General features: G+C 51.0%; 3 protein-coding genes across 11 annotated transcripts in view; 2 read left to right on the top strand and 1 right to left on the bottom strand.

The window, feature by feature from the left end:
- Positions 1 to 968: 968 nt before the first annotated feature.
- On the top strand, positions 969 to 6,133 carry C4H8orf58 (chromosome 4 C8orf58 homolog). Of its 4 annotated transcripts, none has more exons than XM_047548006.1 (7): positions 969 to 1,168; positions 2,885 to 3,372; positions 3,730 to 3,870; positions 4,011 to 4,119; positions 4,264 to 4,376; positions 4,579 to 4,682; positions 5,201 to 6,133. In XM_047548006.1, exons 1-7 carry the CDS (start codon positions 1,009 to 1,011, stop codon positions 5,310 to 5,312), a joined length of 1,227 nt encoding a protein of 408 aa, XP_047403962.1. In that variant the 5' UTR covers positions 969 to 1,008; the 3' UTR covers positions 5,313 to 6,133. The 4 variants fall into 4 exon arrangements, with proteins under 4 accessions (XP_047403962.1, XP_047403961.1, XP_047403963.1 ...); XM_047548005.1 differs by lacking the exon at positions 969 to 1,168 and adding an exon at positions 1,514 to 1,837 and having other exon boundaries at positions 2,895 to 3,372; XM_047548007.1 differs by lacking the exon at positions 969 to 1,168 and adding an exon at positions 1,639 to 1,837.
- Ccar2 (cell cycle and apoptosis regulator 2) lies at positions 5,317 to 20,828 on the top strand. 4 transcript variants are annotated; one of them, XM_047548002.1, is made up of 21 exons: positions 5,317 to 5,435; positions 7,772 to 7,867; positions 8,119 to 8,210; positions 8,616 to 8,707; positions 8,881 to 8,995; positions 9,218 to 9,347; positions 9,487 to 9,583; positions 14,238 to 14,357; positions 15,304 to 15,526; positions 15,611 to 15,724; positions 16,053 to 16,216; positions 16,645 to 16,816; positions 16,900 to 17,130; positions 17,236 to 17,472; positions 18,077 to 18,221; positions 18,329 to 18,411; positions 18,748 to 18,894; positions 19,042 to 19,153; positions 19,249 to 19,437; positions 19,593 to 19,798; positions 20,045 to 20,827. In XM_047548002.1, exons 2-21 carry the CDS (start codon positions 7,810 to 7,812, stop codon positions 20,087 to 20,089), a joined length of 2,772 nt encoding a protein of 923 aa, XP_047403958.1. In that variant the 5' UTR covers positions 5,317 to 5,435; positions 7,772 to 7,809; the 3' UTR covers positions 20,090 to 20,827. The 4 variants fall into 4 exon arrangements, with proteins under 4 accessions (XP_047403958.1, XP_047403960.1, XP_047403957.1 ...); XM_047548004.1 differs by lacking the exon at positions 5,317 to 5,435 and adding an exon at positions 6,754 to 6,919 and having other exon boundaries at positions 18,332 to 18,411; positions 20,045 to 20,828; XM_047548001.1 differs by lacking the exon at positions 5,317 to 5,435 and adding an exon at positions 6,755 to 6,919.
- Positions 20,829 to 21,128: 300 nt separating this feature from the next.
- The window catches only part of Bin3 (bridging integrator 3), a 40,695-nt gene continuing 36,014 nt past the window's right edge, over positions 21,129 to 25,809 (bottom strand). For all 3 annotated transcript variants that reach the window (XM_047548010.1, XM_047548012.1, XM_047548011.1), the window contains 3 exons: positions 24,761 to 24,902; positions 24,445 to 24,579; positions 21,129 to 21,962 (listed from right to left, as the gene is read on the bottom strand). In XM_047548010.1, the coding sequence (XP_047403966.1) occupies positions 21,816 to 21,962; positions 24,445 to 24,579; positions 24,761 to 24,902 (424 nt within the window). In that variant the 3' untranslated portion in view covers positions 21,129 to 21,815. The remainder of the gene's footprint in view (positions 21,963 to 24,444; positions 24,580 to 24,760; positions 24,903 to 25,809) is intronic.

Raw genomic sequence — 25,809 nt, 5'->3', positions numbered from 1 at the left:
TGCCACAATCAGGGCAGCAGAAGACAAAGGGAGGGAAGTATGCGGGTCCCCCATGTCAGGTTGGGTCCCCATGAGGGCTGCTGCTGTTCCAATCTAGCCAGTATCTACACAGGGGGTGGGGCCATAGCCTGGAGGGGAGTGTAAGTCGGGTGAGTGGGGGTTCTAGGAGCCACACACAAAGCGTTTGTGCTGAGACACTGCATTCCTGCTGGCTGGGCTTCCTGTTTCCAGATGCATTCCTGCCCCAGAGTCACCACGGAGACTGCTTGGAATCTGGCCCCACATTCTCCAAATTCAGAGCAAGATCTGGCAAAGGCACCCTCCCTTTACCTCCCCATTCTCACTTTGGAGGAAGGAAACCACCTGGCCTGCATGGGGTGTGGCACAGCTGGGGAATTTGATGCCCCCATCTTCTTGGATTTGCAGAAGGTAGTTCTGCCAGGATGCTGGCATCCTCAGTTTCCCTCTCAGTATTGGAGAAGAGGCATGGGGCTGGGGTATCCAGAACCATAGGGCCAGAAAGGGGCAGTTCAGCAGACTAGCAGGGGAGTGCCTGGGTCTGAACACCGAGGTGTTGAGAAGTGGTAGGTAAAGGCAAGTCAGGGACCTAGCAGTCATTTTGCATGCTGGGCGCTTGCCTGTGGACCTCAGTTTCCTTATAAAGTCAGGAAATCTGATCGTTCGTGGCTGTCTGATGAAGGCTCCGGCAGAGAATGTTTCAGGATGGGTTCTTGGAAAGAGCGAGGAATAGAGGGTCCTTTCCCTCCCGGTTACCAGTCACTTCTTACAGTGGCTCTGGCTCCAGCCCCTCCCCCAGAGGCCCAGGTGCAAGTTTGCACGTCCGCCAGCCGGTTCCCTTATCTACCTCCAGGGGATTTGAGTCCTGCTGAGATTTTTTTCCCCAGCCCTACACGCTCTTCCAGGTGGGGACATTTCATTGGAAGTCACCTGCCCTCATCTGGTCACCAGGCTGTCCCACCCTCAGCAGCTGCCTGGGCTTCTTTTAAGATGGGTGTTGGGGGCGGAAGTCCACGGGCCACGAAAGGGGATAGGGAAGCAGTCACACTTCAGGTCAGTCTGCAGGCTGCTTGCGGCAGCTGGCCCACCTCTTCCCCACGCCCTGAAGATGCAGCCATCCCCAGTTCCCAGGCACCCAGAGGAGAAAGAGGTACGGGGCCGGGTAGGGGGTTCAGATGTAGCCCAGGACAAGCGCTCTGCAGCTGCCGTTAAGGGTTTCCCAGTGCGCCGGAACCATTTCCCCTTTCTTGGCGCCAGAACTCTGACAGGCTGAGAGACCTGCCCCCAAGTCGCACAGCTGGGAACGCCGGGCCCCCGTCAGCGCTCTTCCGTCTGCCAGCACGTGGGGCTCCATTTCCTTTCCGGCTCCTGTCCAGTCCTCCCCCCCGACCCCCGGTCTCCAAGTCTGCGGCCGGAAGGCAGAGCCCGCCTGTGGACCGAGGGCGGTGACCCCGCGCCGCGAGCCAGCCCCTCGAGGGACAGCGGCTCAGGGCCCTTCCCTTCGCCCCTGCCAGGATTGGGGGCGCGCAATGCAGGCAGAGGGTGCCGGCCAGCCGCGTCCCAAAGGGCCAGCACCCCTCGCGGCGCCGCGCCCGCCCGCGCACCTGCTTGCCCCGCCCAGGCCCGCCCCCCGCGGGGAGTGTCCGGCGGCCGCGCCCAGCTGGGTGGGGACGCGCGGGCAGAGCCCACTGAGCTCGGCCGGGGACACGCGGGGATCGCTCGGGTGGCTGCTCCGGCTGCTGCCCGGGCGCCGCGTCGGGCGGGGAGCGCGCCATGCTGGGCCGGCGGCGCGTCTTCGCCGTGGAGCCGCTCGGCCGGGGTGAGTCGCCCACCCCCGGGCCGCCGGGCCTCCTGCCTTGGAGCCACCACCCACTGCCCGGCCCGGCCCCCAGCGGGCAGCGCCCACCCGCTGCAACCCACTCGCCACAAGAGGAGCCTCAGCATTAGGCTAGGGTCTCCTTGCGCACTGGACTCTGAGGTCTGGGTCAACCAGCCACCGCCTCCATCCCACTTCCTCGGGGTTCATTTCCCTCTTGCTTCCGCTCCTGGAGCCTGCCTCAACGCTGCTGAGGTTGTCTGACTCCTCCGTCCCCTGCCCCAAAAAGACCCTTCGTGGGGGCGAACCCCTTTCCAGAGTAGTGCAGGGGTGGACTTCTGACCCAGAGGGACCGGGTTTGGCGTCCAGCTCCACCTAGGCAGTCACAGGTTCTGCCCCATTCCTAGAGGGCCTGGCACAGAGGTGACAATAAATGGATGCTGGTTTTCTTTCTTTTTTCTTTTAAGCTCTTCACAAAAAGGTAACTATTTCTCGGTTAAAAGGACAAAATCTCAAATGGTTAGAACGACTGTTATATTTATCACTTTTCCCCAAGATCCTGGAGAGACTTCATCTTGCACCTTGTGCCTGATGCCTCAGGGGCTCCAGAGAGCAGTGTGAACTCCAGGCTTCACTCTTTGTGACCTTTGCCTTCCCTGAGGCCTGCCACTGTCTACTCCATGTTGGGAAACAGCCCAAGAACCTGTAGTTCCTGGCTTAGGACTTGGAAGAATTAGGTCCCCCCTAGTGGGGGGAGCACACGGGATAGACCATCTTAGGAGCTGACCAGCATGATCTGCAAGGGCTTTGCCTACTACAAAGCCCAAAATATGGGTTCCTGGTTGCTAATGATTATTGTAGAGGGAACCCCTCCTAACATCTCCCAAGCAGAGTGCCTCATGTGTCTTATGTTGGTTAGGCTGTGACTTCCCTTGTCTTTCCTTCACCACTGGCCCAGGACACTCCTCTCCAGGGGAATGCTGCAGGTTGCTAGGAATGCTGGGGGTGTTGAGAGCAGCTTGCCAGACCTGATACTAACTCTTCTTGTAGATGGGGCCAGGAAGGACCTGGCATGCAGCTGTGTAGTGCCTGGAGTCACTAGTACCTACAGACGGATCCCGGATGCAGCTCATGGTTGCTCATCAGATTCCCAGAGGGAAGAGGGTGAGCTGAGAAATCTCAGAAGGCAAATGCCACTTCTCAAACTGGCCTGCCGGGATTCAGGTGTAGAGATGGTGGCTGGGGACAGCCCCCTGGCTACCTTACCAGAACTTTTGCAGGACTCTCTGGACCTTGAGCCCATGGGGAACCCTGAGCACCTGGCCCTTGCTGCCAAAGAGCCCCCTGCCCAGCTTAGCCGGCTGCTGGCAAACCATAAGCTGGAACAGGTGCTGGAGCGGTCCCGCCGGCTCCCCAGCTTGTCTGGACAGCATGGTTCCCGGAGCAAGCCAGAGTGTGGAGTACCCCTTTTTGGAGCAGAAGAGCAAGAGACCACTGAGGCAGAAACCAAGCTAGAGGCAGGCCTGGAAGCAGAGGTGGTGAGTATCAACCTTGGGCTGGGTGAATAGTGAGGTGGAGACAACCCTGTCATATGGAACTTGTAGGGACCCCCACCCCCTCTAGTTGTCCCTGGAGCTCTCTCGGGGTGGGGCATTCCTTGCCCCTAATTGATGGTTGTGTCCTTACTTCTTGCCTCACCCTACCCCCAGCTGTGTGTAGCCACCCCTGCAGAGGAGGTGGGTAGATTTGGATACCATGGGGGAAGCCAGTTTGGGTGTGGGTTCCTCTTTGGCTTGTCCATCCTGCTCCCATTTGCTGGCCGAGCCCAGCCTGACTGCCCAGAATGGGAGGTTCATTAAGTCTGGAAGTCTCCCCTATCTTACTGTTTCCCACAGGTGAGGAGCGTGGATCCTGGGTCCTTGGCCTGCCTCCCAGGGCAGGGTCTTCGCTACCTAGAACACCTGTGCCTGGTGCTGGAGCAGATGGCGAGGCTCCAGCAACTTTATCTACAGCTGCAGACCCAGAGACCCCCTGGGGTGAGTGAGCTGCAAGCAGGGTGGCCAGTCCAGCGAGTCTGGGAGGCAGAGTAGGGGCAGAACCCCTGGAACCATGACTGGCTTCAGAATAGCCTGAGCTTTCTAATTAGGTCCTGATTGCTTCATCTTTCCTATCCAAGGGTCTTGAAGAGGAGGAGTCAGCACTGACCCCTTTACCGTCACCTTTACACACCCCAGTTAATGGGGTACAGGGACCAGGGGAGCTGCTAAGCAAGACTAAGGAGACAGGTGAGGGAGAAGAATTGTGTTTCTCTCTGTGTCCTGCCTGTTTCATGTGCCTGCCCGTGGTTCCACCAGCAGACCCCCTGAGCCTTAGATTGATGGGGTGGCTTCCTATTTCTGGCCCTGGGTAACCTGATTATATTTCTGAAGGGGCAGCTGCAGCTTCACCCCAAAAGGTGAGAGTGCTCAGCATCAACCCTCCCAGACTGACAGAGGCCCCAGTGGAACCATCTCACAGTTTTCTACTCTCCCAGGGACACAAGGTAGTGGTGGATATATGTGGGGCAGGTGGTAGGATGGGGTGGGTGGGCTAGGAGATGGTTGGAATGTGTAGGTACCCAGAAACTTTGGGAAAATAACAGGATTCCTATTTGGAACAGGTGACTTGTCCTGTTCCAAGGACAAGTTGGGGGTATATGTGTGGTGAGGAGCTCTGTGGTGACCCCTTTCCCCTCTGCTCAGCAGGATCTCTCCCACTGGGACAAGGTCAAGGTCCTCCTCAATCGGATCCGTTGGAGGAGCCCCCAACTTCCTGAACCCCCTGCCCCTCCTGATGGTTCCGGCCCTAGGTGAGTCCTGTGCCCAATCTGGTTTAGTGGAGGGGGAGAATACTGATGAACCAGAATGTTGAGATTGTCTTTTCAGTTGTCATCTTTGTCCCTTTGAGAGACAGTGTTGAAGGGGGCTCTGAAAGAAACAAAAATTAGTTAAAATGCCCCATTTACAGATGAGGAGGTTGGGGACTGGGTGGGGTTGAGGGCGGTCATTTTCCTAAAGTTTCAGGTGAGTCAGTGACAGAACCAGGAGATTATGGAAAATGTCCTCACCCTAGCACAGCAAGCCTTCACCCCTTAAAACTGAAGTTTAGGTGAGAGAGGTGGCTTACCTATGGGGAGAGAAAGGTGGAAGCTCAAACAAAGGATTCACTGTGGGTGAGGTCCTTCACACTTGGGAATTCATCTGACTAATTCTTCAGGGGGTAGAAGCACCAATTTAACATCTCTGGGTTTCCCACAATAGCTAAGTAGTGATCTATTGACATGGGACCATTGTTTTGTCTTAGCTTGTCTCCTTTTCTTTTCCATAGGATTGAGTCTAAGGACCTCTCTGAAAGACCTCAGTATCACCCCCACCCGAAGACCTTTATGCCATCATTAGTGGTTAAAAAACGACGAGGAAAAAACCTTTCTGTATACTGAGACCTCTTGGCACACCTGGTGACTCTGGGTGGAGGGGATTTACTGTGAAGTCTTCCTCACTCTTTGCCCTGTTGCTGCTTCTCTGCATTGCCAGGGAAGGATGCTGACTTGCCCTTCTCCAAGGTGAGGGCTAAGTCTGTCTCTTCTGAGCAACCTGGCAGAGGAACCCTGGTTCCTTGAGAGGCCCCAAGGTGCAGCAGCTCCAGGGCTCCTCCTCCTTGCCAGAAATCCCTCTGCTTAGACAATGTGAACTAACTTATTTATCAGATACCCATGGAGCATGTTTGGCACAGTGATGTCTGGACCCAGCATGTTGCAGATGTGCTTATGCATCTTTGTGGGACTATCAGTATTGTCAACTGGCTGGATACAACCATCCCTACAGGAATCGTGTATCCAAATGGTCAGCCTTCTGGGCGAGGTAACTGGAAGAATGAAGCTGACCTTCATTCTATAGTGATCAGTTACTGATATAGATTCCTGTGCTTCTCCTCATACCTGAATTGGCAGCCCTAGAACAGAGAAAGTCACTGTCCTGGTTCCCTCTGTATTGAGTCTTGTCCCTGGAGCACAGACCCTGAAGACCACACAAGGAATTGGGAGGCTCAGGGACAACGTGGAAAACAGCAGAATAACCTTCAAGGTCAATTCTCAGCTGCTCTGCTCCATATTATCTTTTATGTGTCAGAACTGAAACCAGAAGCCCATACTAGCTTTTAGGCCTTGACAAAGTCTGTTAACTTCTGAGCCACAGCTTCCTATTTGGGATAATGATGCCTACCCTGCCTACCTCACAAACGTGTTATGAGGATAAAATGAGATTAAACTGTCTCAAGAGTGCTGTGAATGTTAATAGGAAAGAGGGGCAGGTATGGGTGCTGGAGAGAGGCTGGAGTGGAGGGATCATGGGCAGTCAGGGGTTTAGGGGGTACTGGAATTGTTAATTGGGACTAAATGGCCATTTTCCTGGCAAGATTTTGAGCAAATCATTTCACTGAAGTCTCTCAGATTTCATATGTGAAAATTAGGGCATAGATTCCTGACCTGCTCACTTCCCAGGGTTATTATGGAAGTGCAGCCAATGGAAGGGCAGGGATAGGAGTGGGGCTCATTGGCTTGAGTCAGAAGAATGTCCCCTGGAAATAACCACTTTCCAGGCAGAAATGCTTCTCCTCCAGTGACGTGGGGTTGCCTCTCTTGCTACTGCCGTCTTGGGGGCTGCCAGAGTGAGGCTGGTGTGCGGGTGGTAGGCCCTCCCTTGTATGAGGCTGGTGTCTAGCTCCAGCTGTCTTTGGATTGGGAACCAATGCTCTGAAGCCTATTTTTCTAATGGGACATTTTAAGCGAGGACACCACCGAGGCGCGGCTTCCGAATGCGCATCCGATCCGAGGAGGCGCACTTCCGTTCCACAGTTGCAGCGGGATGGCAGGCGAGCGTGGGGGAAGGGAGAGGTCGGTGGAGACGAGGGAGGGACCATATCCGGGAGAGTGGCAGCTTCCGACCAGTGGTCGCGCTTCCGGAGAGGCGCTTCCGGTGGCGGCGGCAGCAGTGGCTGTGGTGGTTCCGGGTGCCTTTGTCCCCCCGGTGTCGCGGCCCTGGCCCGCAGGTGGGTTGGGGGACCACCCGCCGCCTCTCTGCCCTTTCGCCTCTCCTCCAGCCGAGGGGTTGCGGGGGCCGGGCGGCGAAGATGCACCGGGCGCGGAAGGGGCCGAGTCCCCTCCGGACTGCAAACCCTGTCTCCCTGGCAACAGCCTCGGCCCTGGGGGCGGGCGGGAGGAGGAGAAACCGCGCGTCTTCGTCCTCCCACGGTGGCCTCTCCGCGGCCCGGCCCGGGAAGCCGTGAGCTGTTGGCTGCTGAGGCCGGAGCAGAGGACCACGGAGCCCGGGAGCAGGAAGGCGGCGTTCAGGCCGATTCGCGTCGGGCCGCTGGGAGAGCTCCCTTCAGACCAGCGGGTCGGGGGAACAACGGGCCAGGCTTCCGGGGAGAGGGCCCGCACCACCTCGCGGGCACCGGCCTCCTCCATTTTTCCCGTTTCTGCGTGGAGCGTTTTAGCATGTTTTTGAATGAATGAATGTCACCGGATCTCTTTCCAGTCTCACACCCCGTCAGCCTCTTGGGGGGTGGCATGGCATAGTGAGAAGAGTGCTAAGTTGTTGGGAGACCTGGGTGAGAGTCCCAGTTTTGTGGCCTGGAGCAAGTCCCTACATCTTTCTGAGCTCATTTCTTTTTCTGTAAAAAGACATGTCAGTATCACCCACCACTAGGTTACTGTGAAGGCAGACTGGAATAATGTAATTTCTTATTTAATTTCCTGCTCTTTATATGGTCTCCATCCATTTTTCCATTCTCAGTATCCATCTCTTCACCTTCCTTAAGATTCTTGGGATTTTCCACTTTTCTAGGGATAGATAGAAATCTTCCATATGAATATTTAACTTTTTTTTTTCCTGATTGAAGGTTTTTCCCCAAGACTCTGAAAGAGGACAGCATTCCCAATGTCCCAGTTTAAGCGCCAGCGGATCAACCCACTTCCAGGGGGACGCAACTTCTCAGGTGATCACTCTTGTCCCTACCTGGTCTCTTATTGGGATGTGCTCTGCAGTTAGTTTCCAAAACTATGACCCTTGGGGTTTCCCAGGTGAATGTTTCTTAGGAAACGAGGAGATGACCACTGTGGCTGCCAGTGAAACCCTTAGGAGGAGCTGGTTGGAGCCACTTTGCTTTCCTTTACCATATCCTCTAGCTATCTCTGGGGCTTCAGGTGGTAGGTGCAGTTCCTGGAGGTTGCTTCTCTGTCCCTGTAGGCGCAGCTTCAACATCTCTTCTGGGCCCTCCTCCTGGTTTGCTTACTCCTCCTGTGGCCACAGACCTGTCCCAAAGTGCCAGGCACCTTCAGGTAGGTTGGGCATCCTTTCTAATGAGTTTCAGCCCTTGGAACTACCCCAGCATGCATGGATGCCTGTTGCTCTTTTATTTTGTACATTCCTGACTCTTTTCTTGTTAGTGGGCTGGTATGGTAACTAGACACCCCTGACTGGGGACTTAGTTTCTGAGTCCAGGGAAATCTTCAAGGTGCCTCTTGGGATTAAAGAATTGGAAATCCTAGAAGCAGTTTGTCATCCAAGAAACATCTCATCCTTCTTCCTTACAGAAAGTTTATGTCTGCTGTATGATTCCTTCCATATGAATCTCCATGTAATACTCTAAGCTGGGGTATGGACAGAGGGGAGACCCTAGTGATAGAGCATGATTTTGTTCAGGTTGCTTCCTATTACTTTTAACCTGCCCTCTTCTCTTGCAGGGTGGAGAAAAGCAACGGGTTTTCACCGGCATTGTTACCAGTTTGCATGACTACTTTGGGGTGGTGGATGAAGAGGTCTTTTTTCAGCTAAGGTAGGCTTGAGGCTAGTCTCCTGCTGGAAATGCTTACAAGATTCAGTTATGTCACCATGCTGGTGGGGCCATTGCTTTGTTGTTTTTATGTGAGGTGTAAGAAATCTTGGTGGGAAGTGTTATATGGGGGCAGCTAGGGTGGTTCGATCAGGTTCTCTCTCCTGTGTTGGCAGTGTGGTGAAGGGCCGACTGCCCCAGCTGGGTGAGAAAGTGCTGGTGAAGGCTGCATACAACCCAGGCCAGGCAGTGCCCTGGAATGCTGTCAAGGTGCAAACACTCTCCAACCAGGTATTCATCTCTCCTTAGCATGTGTGCTGGAAAGGGAAGTGGGAGAGGAAGGGAGGTGGGTAGGGGGCAAGGGGAAGTGGCAGAGGGGAGGAAGAGAAGCCTCTGTGCCCAGATAACTGGGCAAGAACCTTGCTTTTGTCGAGGGGGTGGGACTGCATCTTTCCAAGGTAGTGAATGCTTCAACTCTGGGATCCCCTGAATTTCCTGGCAACTGTCCTGCAGCCCTTACTGAAGTCCCCAGCACCTCCCCTTCTGCATGTGGCCGCCCTGGGCCAGAAGCAAGGAATCCTGGGAGCACAGCCCCAGTTGATCTTCCAGCCTCACCGGATTCCCCCGCTTTTTCCTCAGAAGCGTGAGTACCAGTGGCAAAGATGTTGGGGTATGGCTGTATGGGGTGCTGTGGATGAATGGACTTGTAACTTTCAGGCTCACAGAAGAAAAGGAGGGAAAACTAGATAGTTTTTAAGTCACTGGCCATTTTCTCTTTATAGCTCTGAGTCTGTTCCAAACATCCCACACACTTCACCTGAGCCACCTGAACAGATTTCCTGCTCGGGGCCCTCATGGACGACTGGATCAGGGCCGAAGGTAAGAAGATGATCAGGCAGGGCATATATTTCATTACATTTCCATCTAGGAGCAATGTCCCTTTTTTGCCAAGTGTTAATACTAACATTCTCTTCTACACCTAGATCCTAGTTCCTTTTCTCTGAAACAATCAGATACAAGGAGATATACATATAAATAGTGGGACTTTACAGACTGAGCAAACCAGGGATTTGATATGTCCTTTTTTTTTTTTTATTTAAGCTTCTAATATTCTTTTTATTTTACCACATTTAAAAATTTCTTTTTTTAGTTGTAGGTGTTGTTTTATTTATTTTTGTGTGGTGCTGAGGATCAAACCCAGTGCTTCACATGTGCTAGGCAAGTGCTCTACCACTGAGCTACAGCTCTAGCCTGCCCACATTTTTTTATTGGTGCAATAAAATGCATAATGATGGGAATTGTTGCATATTTGTACATGCACACAATATAAGTAATTTTTGAAGTGTCATGTTGAATTACTTTTTTATTTTTTGGTACTGGGGATTGAACCCAGGAGTTTCTACCTCTGAGTCCCAGTCTTCTCTCCACTCCCTTTTTCTAACTTTTATTTTGAGATGGGGTCATAAAAAATTGCCCAAGATGGCCTTGAACTTGAGATCCTTCTGCCTCAGCCTCTTGAGTTGCTGGATTATAGGCCTATACCACTGTACCTGGCTAAATACTCCTTAAATATGTAATTTTCCTTTTATTTCTAGTCCCCACACTTGAGATATCAATTGTTACAAGAAAATAATAACATGTCCAAATAAGTAACATTGCATTGTATGTTTTAATTTGTACTTTAAGAAAATGCTTCTTTACATACACTACCTAGTTAAGCGTGGTGTTGCAGTGTTAAGTTGCACTCTGCCTGTGCGTGGACATGCAGACAGGCAGTTTTCTTGGCCATGTGTGAATCAAGCATGGTTGATTTGGGTCCTTGGAGCATCCTGGTGATCCTTTGAAATCTGTGAGCTTTAGGCACTACTGGAGTGTGCTGTCTGTCCCCTTTTTGGTTCATTTGTCCCTTATCTTGTCTTACTCTCCCTGAGAGTTTTTCTTGGTTTTTTAATACAGTAAATTTCAGTGTATGCAAAGCAACAGAAATATATGAACGTTATCCCATTTCAAGTATCAGAATCTGCCCTTCTTCTTTTTTTTTTTTTTTTTGTTTTTTTTAGTTGTAGGTGGACATGATGCCTTTATTTTATTCATTTATTTTTATGTGGTGCTGAGAATCGAACCTAGTGCCTCACATGTGCCAGGCAAGTGCTCTACTACTGAGTTACCGCCCCAGCCCTGCCCTTCTTTTTATCTCTCCCTTCAACTAGTTGTTGCCTCCGACTGGATTCGGGATTTTTGGGTGGGGCAGGTGGTTATTGGGAATTGAATGCAGGGGCTCTTCGTCACTGAGCCACATCTGTAGCCTTTTTTATTTTTTTTTTTTGAGACAGGGTCTCACTAAGTTGCTTAGGTCCTTGCTAAATTGCTGAGACTGACCTTTAACTGTGATCCTTCTGTCTCAGCCTCCTGAGTTGCTGGGATTACAGGTGTGTGCCACCATGCCCAGTGTCTTTTTAAAAGTAAAAATTTTAAGGTGCAATTTATATAGACACATGTGCAAATCTTAACTGGAAAATTTTGATAAGTGAAAAATCACTTATAACCCTCCTCTAGTAAGATCACTCCAGAAAGTTCCTTCATGTTGAAGTTCTCTTTTGCTTGGAGAACTGTACAGGGAAAGGAACAGTCTTCCAGATGCCAGTAGACCAGTATGTGGAAAGAGCTGTCACAGCTGCCCAGTGTGCACATTTTGAGGAGCATGGAGTAGCTTGGGGAAAAAGTTGAGGCAAAGTAATGTATCCAGTCCCTATGCAGAAGCTAGGCTTATTATCTTGGATAGGTCATCATGAATTTTAAGTAAAAGTCAGCTTTTTCTGGGATTGTTTCCATATCATCTCCCACTATTTTGTCCCATTCTTAAGTCACTGAGAATACACTCACACTTCTTGCCTTAGGCATCTTCTGGTCTTCAAGTTTCTAAGGACCTTCCATCTTTTTGTGAGTTTATTAAAAAAGGCTTAATAAGCTTTCTTTGTAGGATCACATCAGGTGCCTTTGGGGATAATGTAGTCTGGGTGGAAGTCAATGACTGTTAGGGACTTGCTGCTTTTGGTTCAAATTCAGGCTTTTTGTGCAGTCACATGTATTTGATTGTCTTGGACATGCCAAGCCCTATGCAATGCCTGTATAATATTCCTTTGGCCATGGTGCTTCAGTGTCATAACTCCTAGAGATTGGAGTACCATCCCTTGGAGAGAGGTACCACCACCTGTCAGGGGTGAGAATGTGCAGAGTAGGAAGATGGGTAGTAAGAATCTGTAATTCTGGGGGAACATTAGTTTGTAAAGGACTTGACCACATAGCATTTTGTGTGGAAGCCAAGCTTTATGTTGAATCCTAGTCTTTGGGATGGAGGGAACATTATACTTCTCCTGCTGAGCTGCCGAGTCTTTAGACAAGCTGGGCTTCTGCTGTTGCTGCTACTGACATGTCTTCCACTGGCTCTGCATTATGACTTGTTCCTGACCATTCACAGAAAGGGGAGAAAACTGGCTCTGAGTTCACAGAATCCAGTGGAATGTGCAGTTTAGGTAGAACTGGACAGCATTTACGGAAGAGCTCACTTCAGTCTTGGGTGAGCCAGAGAGATTTGTCAGAATGAGTCCAGAGTGGTTCTGTTAGAAACATGGAAACACAAATGTCCTATAAAGTTGAGAAGAAGGTGTTTTTGGCAGATAAAGATGCTCTTGAACAGGGAAGTGACCCAGGCAAATAGAAGAGAACAAAAATTTTGTGTTAAATATAACCAGCTTAGTTACTTGGATGTGAAGACCAGGAAAATGACCCAGGCAGGTAAAAGGAAAGAACAAAAACCTTCTGGAGGCACATGTAATCAACTCACTTACCCACGCACGAAGAGTTGCTAGTTTTTTTCCTCTTGTGACAATGGAGGTTTTCCCTTCTCAATCTGGTATTTTATAATGAATGGTCCAAAGGTTTTTTTGGTCCTGTTACTTTTATTGTACCCCTATACTAAGTGATTATGATAATGTCTGAGGTAATATAAGTGATACTATAATAAGCAAATTATCATTAAGACATATTAAGTAGTACATGCTGTCATAGTGTTAAAAGGTTCTTGTCTCCTCTTTAGAAACCTATTAACAGGTAGGTATTAAAGAACTTTAGAAAGTAGAAAGTATTTTTAAAAAGGAAAAATCACTTAGTGCTCCTTTTTCTCCTGTGAGTTTTTCTAGTTTTTATCTATACATGTGTATACTCTGCAGTTTTAGAGTTCACATTACTTTTGTGCATCTTAAACCTTTTTCTCCATATTGTAGTATAATCTTCATGATTGTTTTAGTGACTGGTTACTGTTTACTTACTATAAAAACTGGGTATTCCTGGGTATGTACTTTTTTTTACTCTCAGTTTATGTTGCTTGACGTTTTTTCACTGTATAACCTTTTAACCCTTTTGTCTTTGCCTTTTTTGTGGTGCTGGGGATTGAACCCAGGACCTTATATATGCTAGGCAAGTGCTATATCACTGAGCTACATCTCCAATCCCTTTTTTCTTTTTTTTTTTTCAGTTAACTTCCTTGGGATAGATTTTCAAGAGTGGGATTATTGGAGCAAAGGGTTTGAATAATTTTTATCACTTTTTTTTGTGGGGGTGGGTGGGTACTAGGTATTGAACTCAGGGGCATTGAACCGCTGAGCAACATCCCAACCCTATTTTGTATTTTATTTAGAGACAGGGTCTCACTGAGTTGCTTAGCTCCTCGCCATTGCTGAGGCTGGCTTTGAACTTGCCATCCTCTGCCTCAGCCTCCCAAGCTACTGGGATTACAGGTGTGCGCCACTGTGCTCGGCTGTTTTTATAACTTTAATGTGTACTGATGAGGGCTTATTCTCTTTTAATAAGATTTACTTCATAGAACTTACAGCATGGTACAGTGTGTCTCTTGTTAAAAAATGATTAAAATTCTTTCTTTCTTTTTTAATACTTGGGATTGAACCTAGGAGTGCTTAATCACTTAGCCACATGCCTAGCCCTTTTTATTTTGAGATGGGGTCTCTCTTAAGTTGTTTAGTGGGGCTTGCTTAGTTGCTAAGGCTGGCTTGGAACTTTTGATCCTCCTGGCTCAGCCTCCCAAGCTGCAGGGTCTATAGATGTGCAGAACTATACTGTCAAATTCTTTTTTCTCATTTCAAAAAAATTACACGTTAACTAAAGGTGATTTATAAAGTTCAGCAAAATACCAGAAAATTATTCATAAACATATTAAAAGCATCCACCATTAATATTTTATTTCAGTATTTAAAAGCTTTTGCATAGTTGAGGCCTACTGTATATGTATTATGCTTCTTGCTTAACCTGTGAATGTTTTTCTGTGTTAAAAAGAGTTTAAATATTCACTTTTAATATCTTTGTAGCATACTGTCATGATTGTTAGCTAGGCTTCTTTATCAATTTCTTTGATGTTGGGATTTCAGATTGTTTTCAGTTCTTTCTTTTTAGATCACCATGTATTGAATACATATGTAACAATGTAATTTCTTACTTCTGGTAATGGATCAACCTCCAGTGATGACTATGACTCCAAGAAACGCAAACAGCGGGCTGGTGGAGAGCCTTGGGGTGCTAAGAAACCAAGGCATGACCTGCCACCTTACCGGGTCCATCTTACTCCCTATACTGTGGACAGGTGAGTGGGAAGTTTTCAGGGTGGGCTGAGACTTGGCACAGGTAACACTTTCTAGTGTAAATGAGATATGGTCCACACAAGCGCATGAGTGATTTTACAGCTTTTTTAAAAAAACTAACAAATCCATGTAAACCTATTGTACACACTGTGTGATACTTTCCTTTTTCACTTGACATTTTGTCTTAGAATTTATTGCATATTAATTATTAGATCATTCTCATTCTTTTTAGCAGTATATATATAGTATTTCATTAAACAGATGAACTGTAGTTTATTTAACTAGTTTTACACATGTAGTCTAGTTATCCTAAATATAATAAACATCCTTCTATATGCAAGCATCTTTTTAAGATTCCTCAGAATGGAGTAGCTGGCTTAAAGGGTTTAATTTTAAACTTTGATAGCTATTGCCAGTTTTCTCAAAGATGCTATATCCATTTATACTGTTCAACAGACATGAAGTACTTGTTTCCCCTGCTTTTGCCAATGCTATATTAGCAAACTTTTCATCTTTTAATTTAATTGGTGAAAAATTACATTCTGATTTGAGTCTTTAATGATAAGTGAGACTACATATATTTTAATGGGCTTTTCAGTCATAGGTGTTTCTTTTATTGTTCAGTACCTGTTGAAGTCAGTTTTCCCAGTTTTCTCTTAGGTGTTTGAACTTCTCGTTATTGATTTGTGAGTGCCTTTTCTATTAAGACCATGACCATTTCTTTGTCATGTTCTGTGAGTGTTTTTCCTTTTCCAGTTTTGCCATAGGGAGACTGTAAATCAAGTAGTCACATCTGATCCATCTTCACCTGTTGAGAGGTGCCTACTTAGAAAGTCCTTATTTCCCAACTGAAAAATAAATTGCCCTTTTTTTAAAAGTCTTTTATAATTTCATTTTTGAATGTTTTAGTCTTCACTCAGTCCGAATTCCCCTGCTGTCTTCCTCCAGCCCCATCTGTGACTTCCTAGAACTCCAGCGCCGTTATCGCAGCCTCCTGGTCCCCTCAGATTTTTTGTCTGTGCATCTGAGCTGGCTGTCAGCTTTCCCTCTGAGTCAGCCCTTTTCCCTCCATCATCCGAGCCGGATCCAGGTCTCTTCAGAAAAGGAGGCAGCTCCAGACACTGGTGCTGAGCCTAGCCCTGCAGACAGTGACCCTACTTATAGTTCCAAGGTCAGTTGACTGGGCTTCTGAGGCTTTGTCACCTTACCGGAGGTGGAAAGTGACTCTGAGTGAGTCTTGGGCCCTTTTGCACAGGTACTGCTGCTCTCCTCCCCGGGCCTGGAGGAGCTGTATCGTTGCTGCATGCTCTTTGTGGATGACATGGCTGAGCCAAGGGAGACGCCAGAGCATCCTCTGAAGCAGATAAAGGTAAGAGCTAGAGCCCAGGAAGCAAGATGCAGTCGCTGATAATTTCCAGTGCCTGTCACATTTTTAGAGCTGGGCTTCTGCTCAGTAATGTGAGAAATGCAGTGTTCCAGAGCAGAAATGCCTCTGTTTTACACAGGAGGAAAATATAGCTGAGAGGTGTTCCTACTTCTCAGAAGGCATTAGGCGGCTGTCAGTGGCTAGAGGGTCCCTGGATGGTGGATTTCACCACTTCTGCTGCCTTTGTTCTTGATTGGTGGGCAGCCTTTCCTCTCTGTTGTAGGAAATGCAGGCAATATGGGTTTCTTTTGTGTCCCTAATCTCTTTGCAGTTTTTGCTGGGTCGGAAAGAAGAAGAGGCAGTGCTGGTTGGGGGTGAGTGGTCTCCTTCCCTGGATGGCCTCGACCCTCAGGCTGATCCGCAGGTGCTGGTGCGCACAGCCATCCGCTGTGCGCAAGCCCAGACTGGCATTGACTTGAGCACCTGCACCAAGTGGTGAGTGGCCTTTCCCAAGTGTGGCCAGCTCGCTGTGGGGAGAGTCTGTTTAGAAGGTCTGGCCTTTGCCCTCTGGCCTGCCAGCTTTCTTCTGTGCCCAGTCACAACTTACGCCACCCCACCCCCAGCTGCTCATAGATGGATGCTTGAGCATGACCAAGGGTCACGGGGTACTAGAGGCCAGCCGACCCCCAAGCTGTGCCCGGCAATCCTTGTTGCCTTAGCTCCTGGCACAGTAGCTGTCTGTTATCTCCCTGTTGCTTCCTGTTTCTTGAGGACTTGGTCTGTATCGTTTGTTTGTCCTTTTACAGCTCCACTTCCAGTATGTGCTTGGTCCGTACTGACTGGAAATGCAGGCACTTTGTGAGCTGGTATCTGCCTGAATGTGTTGGGGCTTAGGGATTCCTTTTTCCTTTTGCTGTGAGCAGGTGGCGCTTTGCTGAGTTTCAGTACTTGCAGCCGGGACCGCCCCGGCGGCTGCACACAGTGGTGGTGTACCTGCCAGACATCTGGACCATCATGCCCACTTTGGAGGAGTGGGAGGCTCTATGCCAGCAGAAGGCCGCAGAGGCAGCTCCCCCAACCCAGGAGGTGGCAGGGGTAAGGCTGAGCCTTAGGAAGACTCAGGAAGTAGGTACCCTGACCCTGGGACCCTGAGGGTCAGATCTTGGTATTTGTCACAGGAAGCAGAGTCTACCGAACAGGCCCCTGATGCATCGGAGCAAGCAGCAGACACTTCTAAACAGAATGCTGAGACTCCAGAGGCTACTGCACAGCAGGAAATGGACACTGATCTCCCAGAGGCTCCTCCACCCCCTCTGGAACCAGCTGTCATGGCACATCCTGGCTGTGTAAACCTCTCCCTCCATGGGATTGTGGAGGATCGGAGACCAAAAGAAAGGATCTCTTTTGAGGTAGGTGTAGGAGTTTCAGAAGGTTGTGGGTTGGGTGTGGCCAGGGCAATGTGGTATATTCCCTTTCCCCTGATGCTCATGGGCTTCTGCCACCTTTTCTAATAGGTGATGGTGTTGGCTGAGCTGTTTCTGGAGATGCTGCAGAGGGATTTTGGCTATAGGATTTATAAGATGCTACTGAGCCTTCCTGAAAAGGTTGTGACCGCCCCTGAACCTGAGAAGGAGGAGGCGGCCAAAGAGGAAGTGGTCAAGGAGGAGGAAGCTGTCAAGGAGGAGGTGGCCAAGGAGTCCAAGGATGAGGTACAGAATGAGGGCACGGCTGCCGAGTCAGACACCCCATTGGTGAGTACCTTCATCAACCTGGCTGGCCTGAGGAGCACACATAGTATGCTTATTGTGACCTGAGTCCCTCACTTGTGCCAGGCAGTGTCCTAAGTACTATACATGTCCCATCTCACTTGTGCTCCCTCACAGTGCATACTTCTTGGAAGCCCGGGATAAACTGAGGCCCAAGGAGATTAATGTCATTTGACACAGCTAAGAAGTGGCACACACGGAGCAAGGGAGGTGGCAGAGAATAGGTCTAGGGAAGCATGGCTGACATGTCATGACAGAATGAAGTCCTAGTCACGAAGATGGCCTGAGAGCCGAGGGGGTTGGATCGCCTTATGGTTAGACAGACTTTTAACTGTCTTTATAATGCAAGTCTTCCTCTTGCCCGAATGCTATCAAGTATGCATAATTTCTTCTAGGACTAGATTGACTCTTGAGAACCTTAGGTGTCTAGAAATGCCCCTGGTATGCTCTGGATCCTGTGTCATTAAATTAAACATCTACAAGCTCTAACACAGTGCCTGGCACAGAGTTGATACTCAGATGTTAGCCGTTATTGTTAGTATCTCAGGAATTAGTTCCTTCTCCTCATCACCTTGGTTTGCTTCCGTAGAAGGAGGATGGACTTTTGCCCAAACCACCCTCTTCTGGGGGTGAGGAGGAAGAGAAGACCCGGGGTGAGACATCCGAGGACCTGTGTGAGATGGCCCTGGACCCAGAGCTGCTACTTCTGAGGGATGATGGGGAGGAGGAGTTTGGTACGTCCAGTGGGGAGCAGGTCACAGTCCCCCGGTGGTGTCTGTCTGGGTCTGCGGGGTGAGTGTGGGTCACCTTGGGCTCCTTGTTTAACTTGGGCTTTTTGTAGCAGGAGCAAAGCTAGAGGACTCGGAAGTCCGATCTGTTGCCTCAAACCAGTCAGAGATGGAATTTTCCTCACTTCAGGACATGGTGAGACCTCTTGTTCTGAGCCTTTGTGGTGGGAAGCTTGGCAAGACCTCTCATAACCTCCCAGGTTAGGGCTGCTTACCAGTGACGTCTCCCCTGGTAGACAAGAGACAAAATGTGGTTCTTGGTTCATGGAGAACATTTCACTCCCCGTCGGGGGATTTGAGAAGGATCTGACCTGGGAGCACACTAGGTTCTTCTGAGAAGGTGCACCACAGAGGCTTGGCACTCTAACCTAGTGTCCCCAGCTGTAAGGCTGCTTGCTGTAAAGGGGCTGTGTCTGGGCCATTTATTCACTGAGAACTGTCTGTAAAGCTTTTCATCTATCTTCCTTTACAGCCTAAGGAGCTGGACCCATCTGCTGTGCTTCCCTTGGACTGTCTTCTAGCTTTTGTGTTCTTTGATGCCAACTGGTGTGGCTATCTGCACCGGCGGGACTTGGAGAGGGTCCTTCTTACCCTGGGGATTCGGCTCAGTGCAGAACAGGTAACTTCTTTCCTGCCCCATCTTTCTGTCCTTTCTGGATGACCTCCCTAATATGCACAGACCTGCATTGAGCTCCTTCTAGGTCCTTGCCCCTCTTTGGGGCAGGGGTTCACACCTGACCAGCAGGTGTCTTTGTGTCTCTTGTAGGCCAAGCAGCTGGTCAGCAGGGTGGTGACACAAAACATTTGCCAGTACCGGAGCCTCCAGTACAGCCGCCCTGAAGTGGTGGATGGTGGGCTTCCTGAGGAGGTGCTCTTTGGTATGTCCTGTGCTGTGCTCCTACATGGGAACAGGGGCAGGGTAGGTTGCCTTTTCCTCCAGACTCTCTGAGATCTTTTTCATGGCCCCTTCTAGGAAACCTGGATCTGCTGCCTCCTTCTGGGAAGAGTACAAAGCCAGGTGCTGCTCCCACGGAACACAAAGGCCTGGTGCCCCATAATGGCAGCCTGATCAACGTGGGGAGCCTGCTGCAACGTGCAGAGCAGCAGGACAGTGGCCGGCTCTACCTGGAAAACAAGATTCATACACTGGAACTGAAGCTGGGTGAGTGGCTAGAGGCTGTAGGACTTGTCACGGGTGGGATGGGGGAGTGGGTATCCCTAGGGACTAGGATGTCACCCTTCCTTGGGCTTTAGGCCCTTGTCCTGTGCTCCAGTCTTTAACTGAGTCTTTCTGGTATGTCTTCCCACACTGCACAGAGGAGAGCCATAACCGTTTCTCAGCCACTGAAGTGACGAATAAGACACTGGCGGCAGAGATGCAGGAGCTGCGGGCCCGGCTGGCTGAGGCGGAGGAGACAGCTCGGGCAGCTGAACGGCAGAAGAGCCAGCTTCAGCGGCTGCTGCAGGAGTTCCGCAGGCGCCTGACCCCGCTGCAGCTTGAGATGCAGCGGATGGTTGAAAAGGTGAGTCAAGGAGGCGCAGGGTGACTGCACCTCCTCTTGCTGAAGCTTCGAAAGCCCCAGGGAGCAGCCAGCTGCCACGTGGAGAGCAGCCAAGCGGTACACCAGCCAGTACGTTGCTCAGGTTCCCTCATCTTCGTCCTCCATCCACTAGTTTCTTAGGGAACCTAGCAGTCCAGCATGCAGCCCAGAGGCTCCTGGCAGTGCGAGTAGCCGTCCTCAGACGTCGTCTGTTCTCTGCTCACACAGGCCGATAGCTGGGTAGAGAAGGAAGAGCCAGCACCTAGCAACTGAGGGACTTTGCTCAGGAGTGGCCGTCCTGTGAGGTCAGCGGTGGAGCCTGATGACGTTAGAGCCCTTTTGGTACCAGAGAGCAGCTGGAGCAGGGCTGGGAGCCTCAGGCAGGGGTGGCTGAGCCCTGTACTCAGCCTCTGCAGGGGATGCCAAGCCATCAGGGTGGGGTCTGTGCTATGTGGGTGGATGTGTGAGGAACCCCAGTTCCAGCTACAACTAAATATAACATCTTTTGCACCCCTAGAATGTCATTTTGCCCTCAACCTTGGAATTTCTCCCAGGGCCCTTGTAGTCTTGTGCTGTCTCCTGTCCTCTTTCAGATTAGAGTGAGACAGGGGAGGAAAAGGCTTTTCAAGCCTGTGACAAGGTCTGATGCTAGTAAACTGAAGAAACAGTCATGGAGTCTGGTGGGGGCTAAGAAAACCCCTTCCTTTGGATGGCACAAGTCCTATAGGTTCCAGGCGCAGACTCCTGGGGGGCTCTGGTGGCCGTCGTGGGAATGGAGTCTAAGCTAGAAAGCTCTCGGTGTTGGGCCGGGAGTGCCAATAGAACACTGTGTTCCAGCCACCCCAGACTCGCCAGAAGAAACCAGCACCTCCTTCCCCGGCTCCTGTGTTCAGAATGTGGTATTGGCTCTGGCCCAGCCTTTTTCCCTGTTACCCATAATTCTCGCCTCTTTCCATAATCCGTGGTTTCAGTTTGACTTTGTATATAAAGTTGGTTTTTTTTTTTTTTTTTTTTTTTTTTTTTGGCTTTTTGTTTTTTAAATAAACCAAAGTCAAAAACAAACCAAGTGTGTCCTTGTAGCTGTCCCTGCTCCTTTTCTGAGCTGCCTGGTGCCCCTCCCAGCCTCTGGCCCTGCCCCAGTGTCTGCACCCTGGCAGTTCTCTCCAGAAGATGGGCAAGCTATGGGAAGCCTGAACCTTTGCGCCCTGGGCTGCCGCCTGCTGGCATCAGAGACCTCTGTCAAGTGGGCAGGACCTGGGACAGCTGTACAGGGTGCCCTTTCTCTCCACAAGTCAGTACAATACTAGATGGATGCTTTGTTGGAAACTTTACTTGAAAAAATAAAATTCCAAATATCCAGGTGAGACACAAACCCACTGCTCTTGCTTTGAGGCCTGTGGATTGATGTGTCACATGCTGCATGTTGGGACAGTTACATTGAGTCCCAGTTACCCAGGGAATGCAGAAGACCTAGGACTTGTCCCTGCACTGAACCCGCTTTTGTCATGCTGGGGTGAGGGGTCTGCTGGGCTGGAGGAGCATAGCGCTGTTCCCCAGGACTGTGCCTGCACCTTGTCCAGAATGTCTTTGGTGTGAAGAGCAAGCAACGAGGGGCCAGGATGTGTCCTCGAGGTAGATGCGATCCTGGCTGCGCAAGTGGGACTAAGACCCTCAACTGTAATGGCAAAACCCAGGCTCTTCCAGGGCGCTGTTGCTCTGGCCTGAGGCCAAGGTTATACTCTGGACGGTTCTTCAGGAAATAAAAAAAGCCCCTGGGGTTTTCTACACTGCTTACCTGTCTGGGGACAGAGCAGCCTGTTTGGGGCTGCTGGTGACAGGCTGAAGAGAATGGAGATACTCGGGTCAAAGGATTGACAAGGTGGAGTAGGAGCCACCTCTGTCCCCAACACGGCAGTCAGAGGGAGGAGCATGAGCCATGCCTGCTAAGGGCAAAGACTTGACAGGTTGCCTGTGTCCCAGAGGCCTGCAGGACGGGAGCTCAGTCATCAGCCACAATGGAGAGGGCGCGGAGCTCGCTCAGTTTGGCCTCGTTCTCTCGCTCTCGCTGTTCGTCTGAGTGACCTGGCTGGTCCAGCTGCTGCGTGAGGTCACCAAAGATCTTATGCATTTCTGAGTAGTACACGACCTGGGCACAAGGCAAGAGTTGTTGGCAAGGGCTGGGCTCCTTGGCATCCAGTGCCCAAGACATCACCTGCCAGCAGCCCAGGAGCACAACCCTAGCCAGGGTCCTGTCCTTTGGGCTGCTGGTGGCTGGCTGAAGGAGGGTGTTTCTACTTGCTCCTCCATTGCCTCCCTGGCCCTCACCCATTTCCCTGAACTGTGGTACAGAAAGGGCTGAGCCACAGCCTGAGGCCTTCTGGGAATGTCCACTGCAAAGAAAGGTCCAGCCAAGACCACAGGGTTGCAGAGAGGCAACAAGGCCTTGCAGGGCTCGGGGTGGAGGTGATGCCCTTGGACCCTGGTTCCTTTCAACAGCTGGTGTGGGCAGGGGCATCTGTGCACTTGCGGGTGGCTAGAGAACAACATATGGCCAAAGCCAGGCCCAGAGACAGGCAAGCTGATTGGTGGGCCCCATGCCTCGATGGGAAAGAGAGGACATGGCAGGTGGTGGTTCCCAGGGCCTTGAGAGTCAGCTCTGGAAGAAAGGGTGAGGGGGGACATCCTTCCAGCCTTCCACTCCTGCCCCACCTTTGTTCTTGGCCTAAACTGCATACCAAGGGAAGTGGCTCTGAGCCTGGGCTTATGTCCACAGGTCCCTCTGGGTAGGCACCATCAATAGGGTGGGGGGGACACAGGGATGAGAGGCTAGGGTTGGGGAGGCCCTCAGCAACTCCCCCAGATGGCTTAGGACCAGGGGTTTCTCCACACAGGAAGGCAGAAACCATTTTTGCCCAGAAACTAACCACCTCCTGATCAAATGAAAAGCACGTGCTTGTGTGTTCCACACTCCTCCAACACCCCAGCTTGGCTGCCTCCGCCAGGAATGCTCTAGAAACCTGGAGATGCTAAGCCGGGAAGGTGCCTGTGCAGCAGGGCCAGGGCTGAGCTGGGTCCTAGCAAGTCTCTCTTGACATTCTAGCTGGCTTCCTCTGGGACCAGGGGAGCTAAATGAGGTCAGTCCCAACCTATTGCTATCGCCTGAGAAACTGGGGACACAGGTAATCACTGGGTGAGGGCAGGGGTGGCCAACTTCTTGCCCAGGCTGCACTGCCTGGTGAGTCACCAGGAATGCTCACTTCTCCAGTGACTAATGGCAATAGCAGTCATGTGAGGGGGAGGCTGGCACTGGGGTGGCAGTAAACAGCCATGGTTACCCCACTGCTTTGGCTATGGGTCATCCCTAGCCCCCAAAATGGCTCCAGCCTGGGCATCCTGCAGCTTCCTCGTGGGAGCAAAGAAGGGCAGGTGTAGGGTAGCACACAGGTTGCTGGAGGCTGAAGTGAGGTGGTGGTAAAGGAAAGGATGGCAGAGGGAACTGTTGCAGGAAGGAAGCCCTTGCCGCCTCCTGCTGGTGGCTCTGTCTCACTGCCCCCAAGAGACAGCAGAGGACCAAAGACTTGGGTCATTAGGAAGTCGCAGCTGCAGTGTAAATCCTGCTCAGCCTTCCTGATGCCAAGTGCCTAGTCCCAGGGCTTTGGACCCTCTCCAAAGATGCAGGTTGAGAGGTGGAGTCAGGCTTTTCCAGGGGAAATCTATAAGGAATGATGATGTCCACTGGAGGGCGCCAGATGCCCAGGCAAGAAGAGAAGCAGGCAGGTCACGGTAGACGGGACTGGAAGCCTAAAGTCTAGTGACCCGGTAGGGAAAGACGGGAAGGTGTGTTGGGGTCCTGATGCTGACACTGAGCATCTGTGATTAGCTGGGGACCGTGTAGAAGAGCCTACTCTTGGCTCTGGTACCCTAACCTTTCCCATTTTGCCAGTGCAAAGAATCCTAGCTAACGGCGTGAAGACTAATGGGTGGGGAGGCCAGGGGACACACACCGTCCTACTTTGTCCTTATACCCCTGAGCAGCAGGGCTCTGACCAGGGTGCTAAAATGGTGCCTGGCCCAAATGCACAGTTGTCTGTGCCCTACCTGCCCTTCCAATAGGGGGTGCACCACGAGGCAGCAGCTGGAGCATGGCTTTCCCTCCATGGTAAGCTCAAAGTTTCCTGCTGGGACCTCAGAGACCTTCACCCTATGGGCCTCTGGATCCCTCTCCATCGGGAACCCACAGGCAAAGAACCTGCCCAAACTAGAGGCTAAAGATGCGGTCTGTTTCTTGCTGCTTATTGCAAACATGAGGGAAGAGCCCAGGGGAAGGACGGCTATTCAACAAGGAACCGCATCCACGTGAGGGCTGGGATCAGCCCCAGAGCAGCAGAGGAAGCCAGGCAGACATCCCAGCACAGTCCGAGTCCTAAGTGCCAGACCCCTGCGTCCCAGCACTGAACAGCCTCCTGCAGTGCCTGGGGCACAGGGCCCGGCTGTCTGTGCAGACAATGACCAAGCTTCCCTCCCAGTGTGTGGGATGGGGTGGCCTGAAGGCTTCTATGAAGCCCTTCACTATCTCCCAAGGGAAGAGCATTTGGTCACCTTTGGGTGTGTGAGTGGCGTGGCCTCACCTGTGCTCGGATCAGGGACTCAAAGCTTGGCTGGAAGTAGTCCAGTCGGCTGCCATAGAACCGCGGCATCTCATCCAGGAGCTGCTTGTTCTTGGCCTCGAAGTCTTCCCGCACCGGTCGCAGCTCTTCTCGGGCCTGAGGAAGGGGACCTTGGTGTCAAGAGTCTCACTGTTGGTATAGGATGCAGGTGTCCGGGAGAGAGGGGGAATAGCTGGTGCCCTGGTCCCCAGGTAAAGGGAGGAACTTGCCACAATAACACCTCCGGCCACCCTGTCCCTTCTTTATCACCACCTCACCCATCCCTTCTCTCTGACACCTGGTGTAGCTTGGCCAGCACTGGTCCTGTCTTCTCTTTCTCCTCGTATTTCTCCACCTTGGCCTGCAGTCTTCTGTAGTCCTGCAAGGCCTGTTCCCGCCGCTTCACTGCCATGTTGAGGCTCGGGAAGACACTGCCAAACCTGTCGGGCACAGTCTGGTTGGACACAGGCCCATTCTAGGACGGTAGCCTGGCAGCTCATCAGTCATTCACAAGTATGTATGGAGCACCTACTAAGTGCAGACCCTACTCCACATCTTGGGATTTCACCAGGAGCCCTACAGACCAGTGCCTGGTGTCCTGGAGCCAATGTTATTGACAGAACAATGTCAAGAAGGACGGTCAAGGGCACATGAACCTTTAGGACCACTCCACTGGACCTGAGCACATAAAGGGGGGTCAAGAATGAACGACACCAAAAGTTCTCCTGCTGCCTCCCTCCCCACCCATAGCAGCCTCACCACACCCCAGGACCTGCACCAGAGGATGGCAGGGCTGGGACACTCCTCAAGTCATTTGTCAGACAGCTTCATCTTAAAAATTGGGAGAACCCAAGGCTGGGAGATGACACATGACTTGCACAGGGTACAATCAGGCTGAGAGGGTCTACGAGAGAACTCAAGTGACGGAGTTCTGTCTGGCCGCCTTCTCATCACCTCATGGTGTCACTGCGGGTCACAGAACTGAAACTGAAAGCTACTCCTTCAAGGCTCCTCAGCACCACGGGAAAAGCAGAAGTACTGTGGTCCTACCACTGAAAGGGCGAACCAACAAACCAGAACTTCATGACTCAAGGGCCTCCTCCTGCCCCATGACTAAAATGACCAAAATGGGACCCACTCACAGGAGTGGGCCGTTCAGAAACAGCAGCAGCATCTCTAATGCTTCAGTATCTGGGCCCCTGTGGGCGTAACCATCAAGACTAGTGCCACCCATCTTTAATCATGAAGGCCACAGTATCCCAAGACAGGGCTGGGGCGGGCTGCTTCTTGTGAGCCCAGGCAGGAGTGCTGTGTTCTCCTTGAATATGAGGCGTCCCTGCAGGAAGC

This window comes from Sciurus carolinensis, chromosome 4 (assembly GCF_902686445.1).
Source record: "Sciurus carolinensis chromosome 4, mSciCar1.2, whole genome shotgun sequence".
NCBI classification, from domain to species: Eukaryota; Metazoa; Chordata; class Mammalia; order Rodentia; family Sciuridae; genus Sciurus; species Sciurus carolinensis.
The sequence above is the reverse complement of the archived record's forward strand: the minus strand, read 5'-3'. Positions and strand labels throughout refer to the sequence as shown.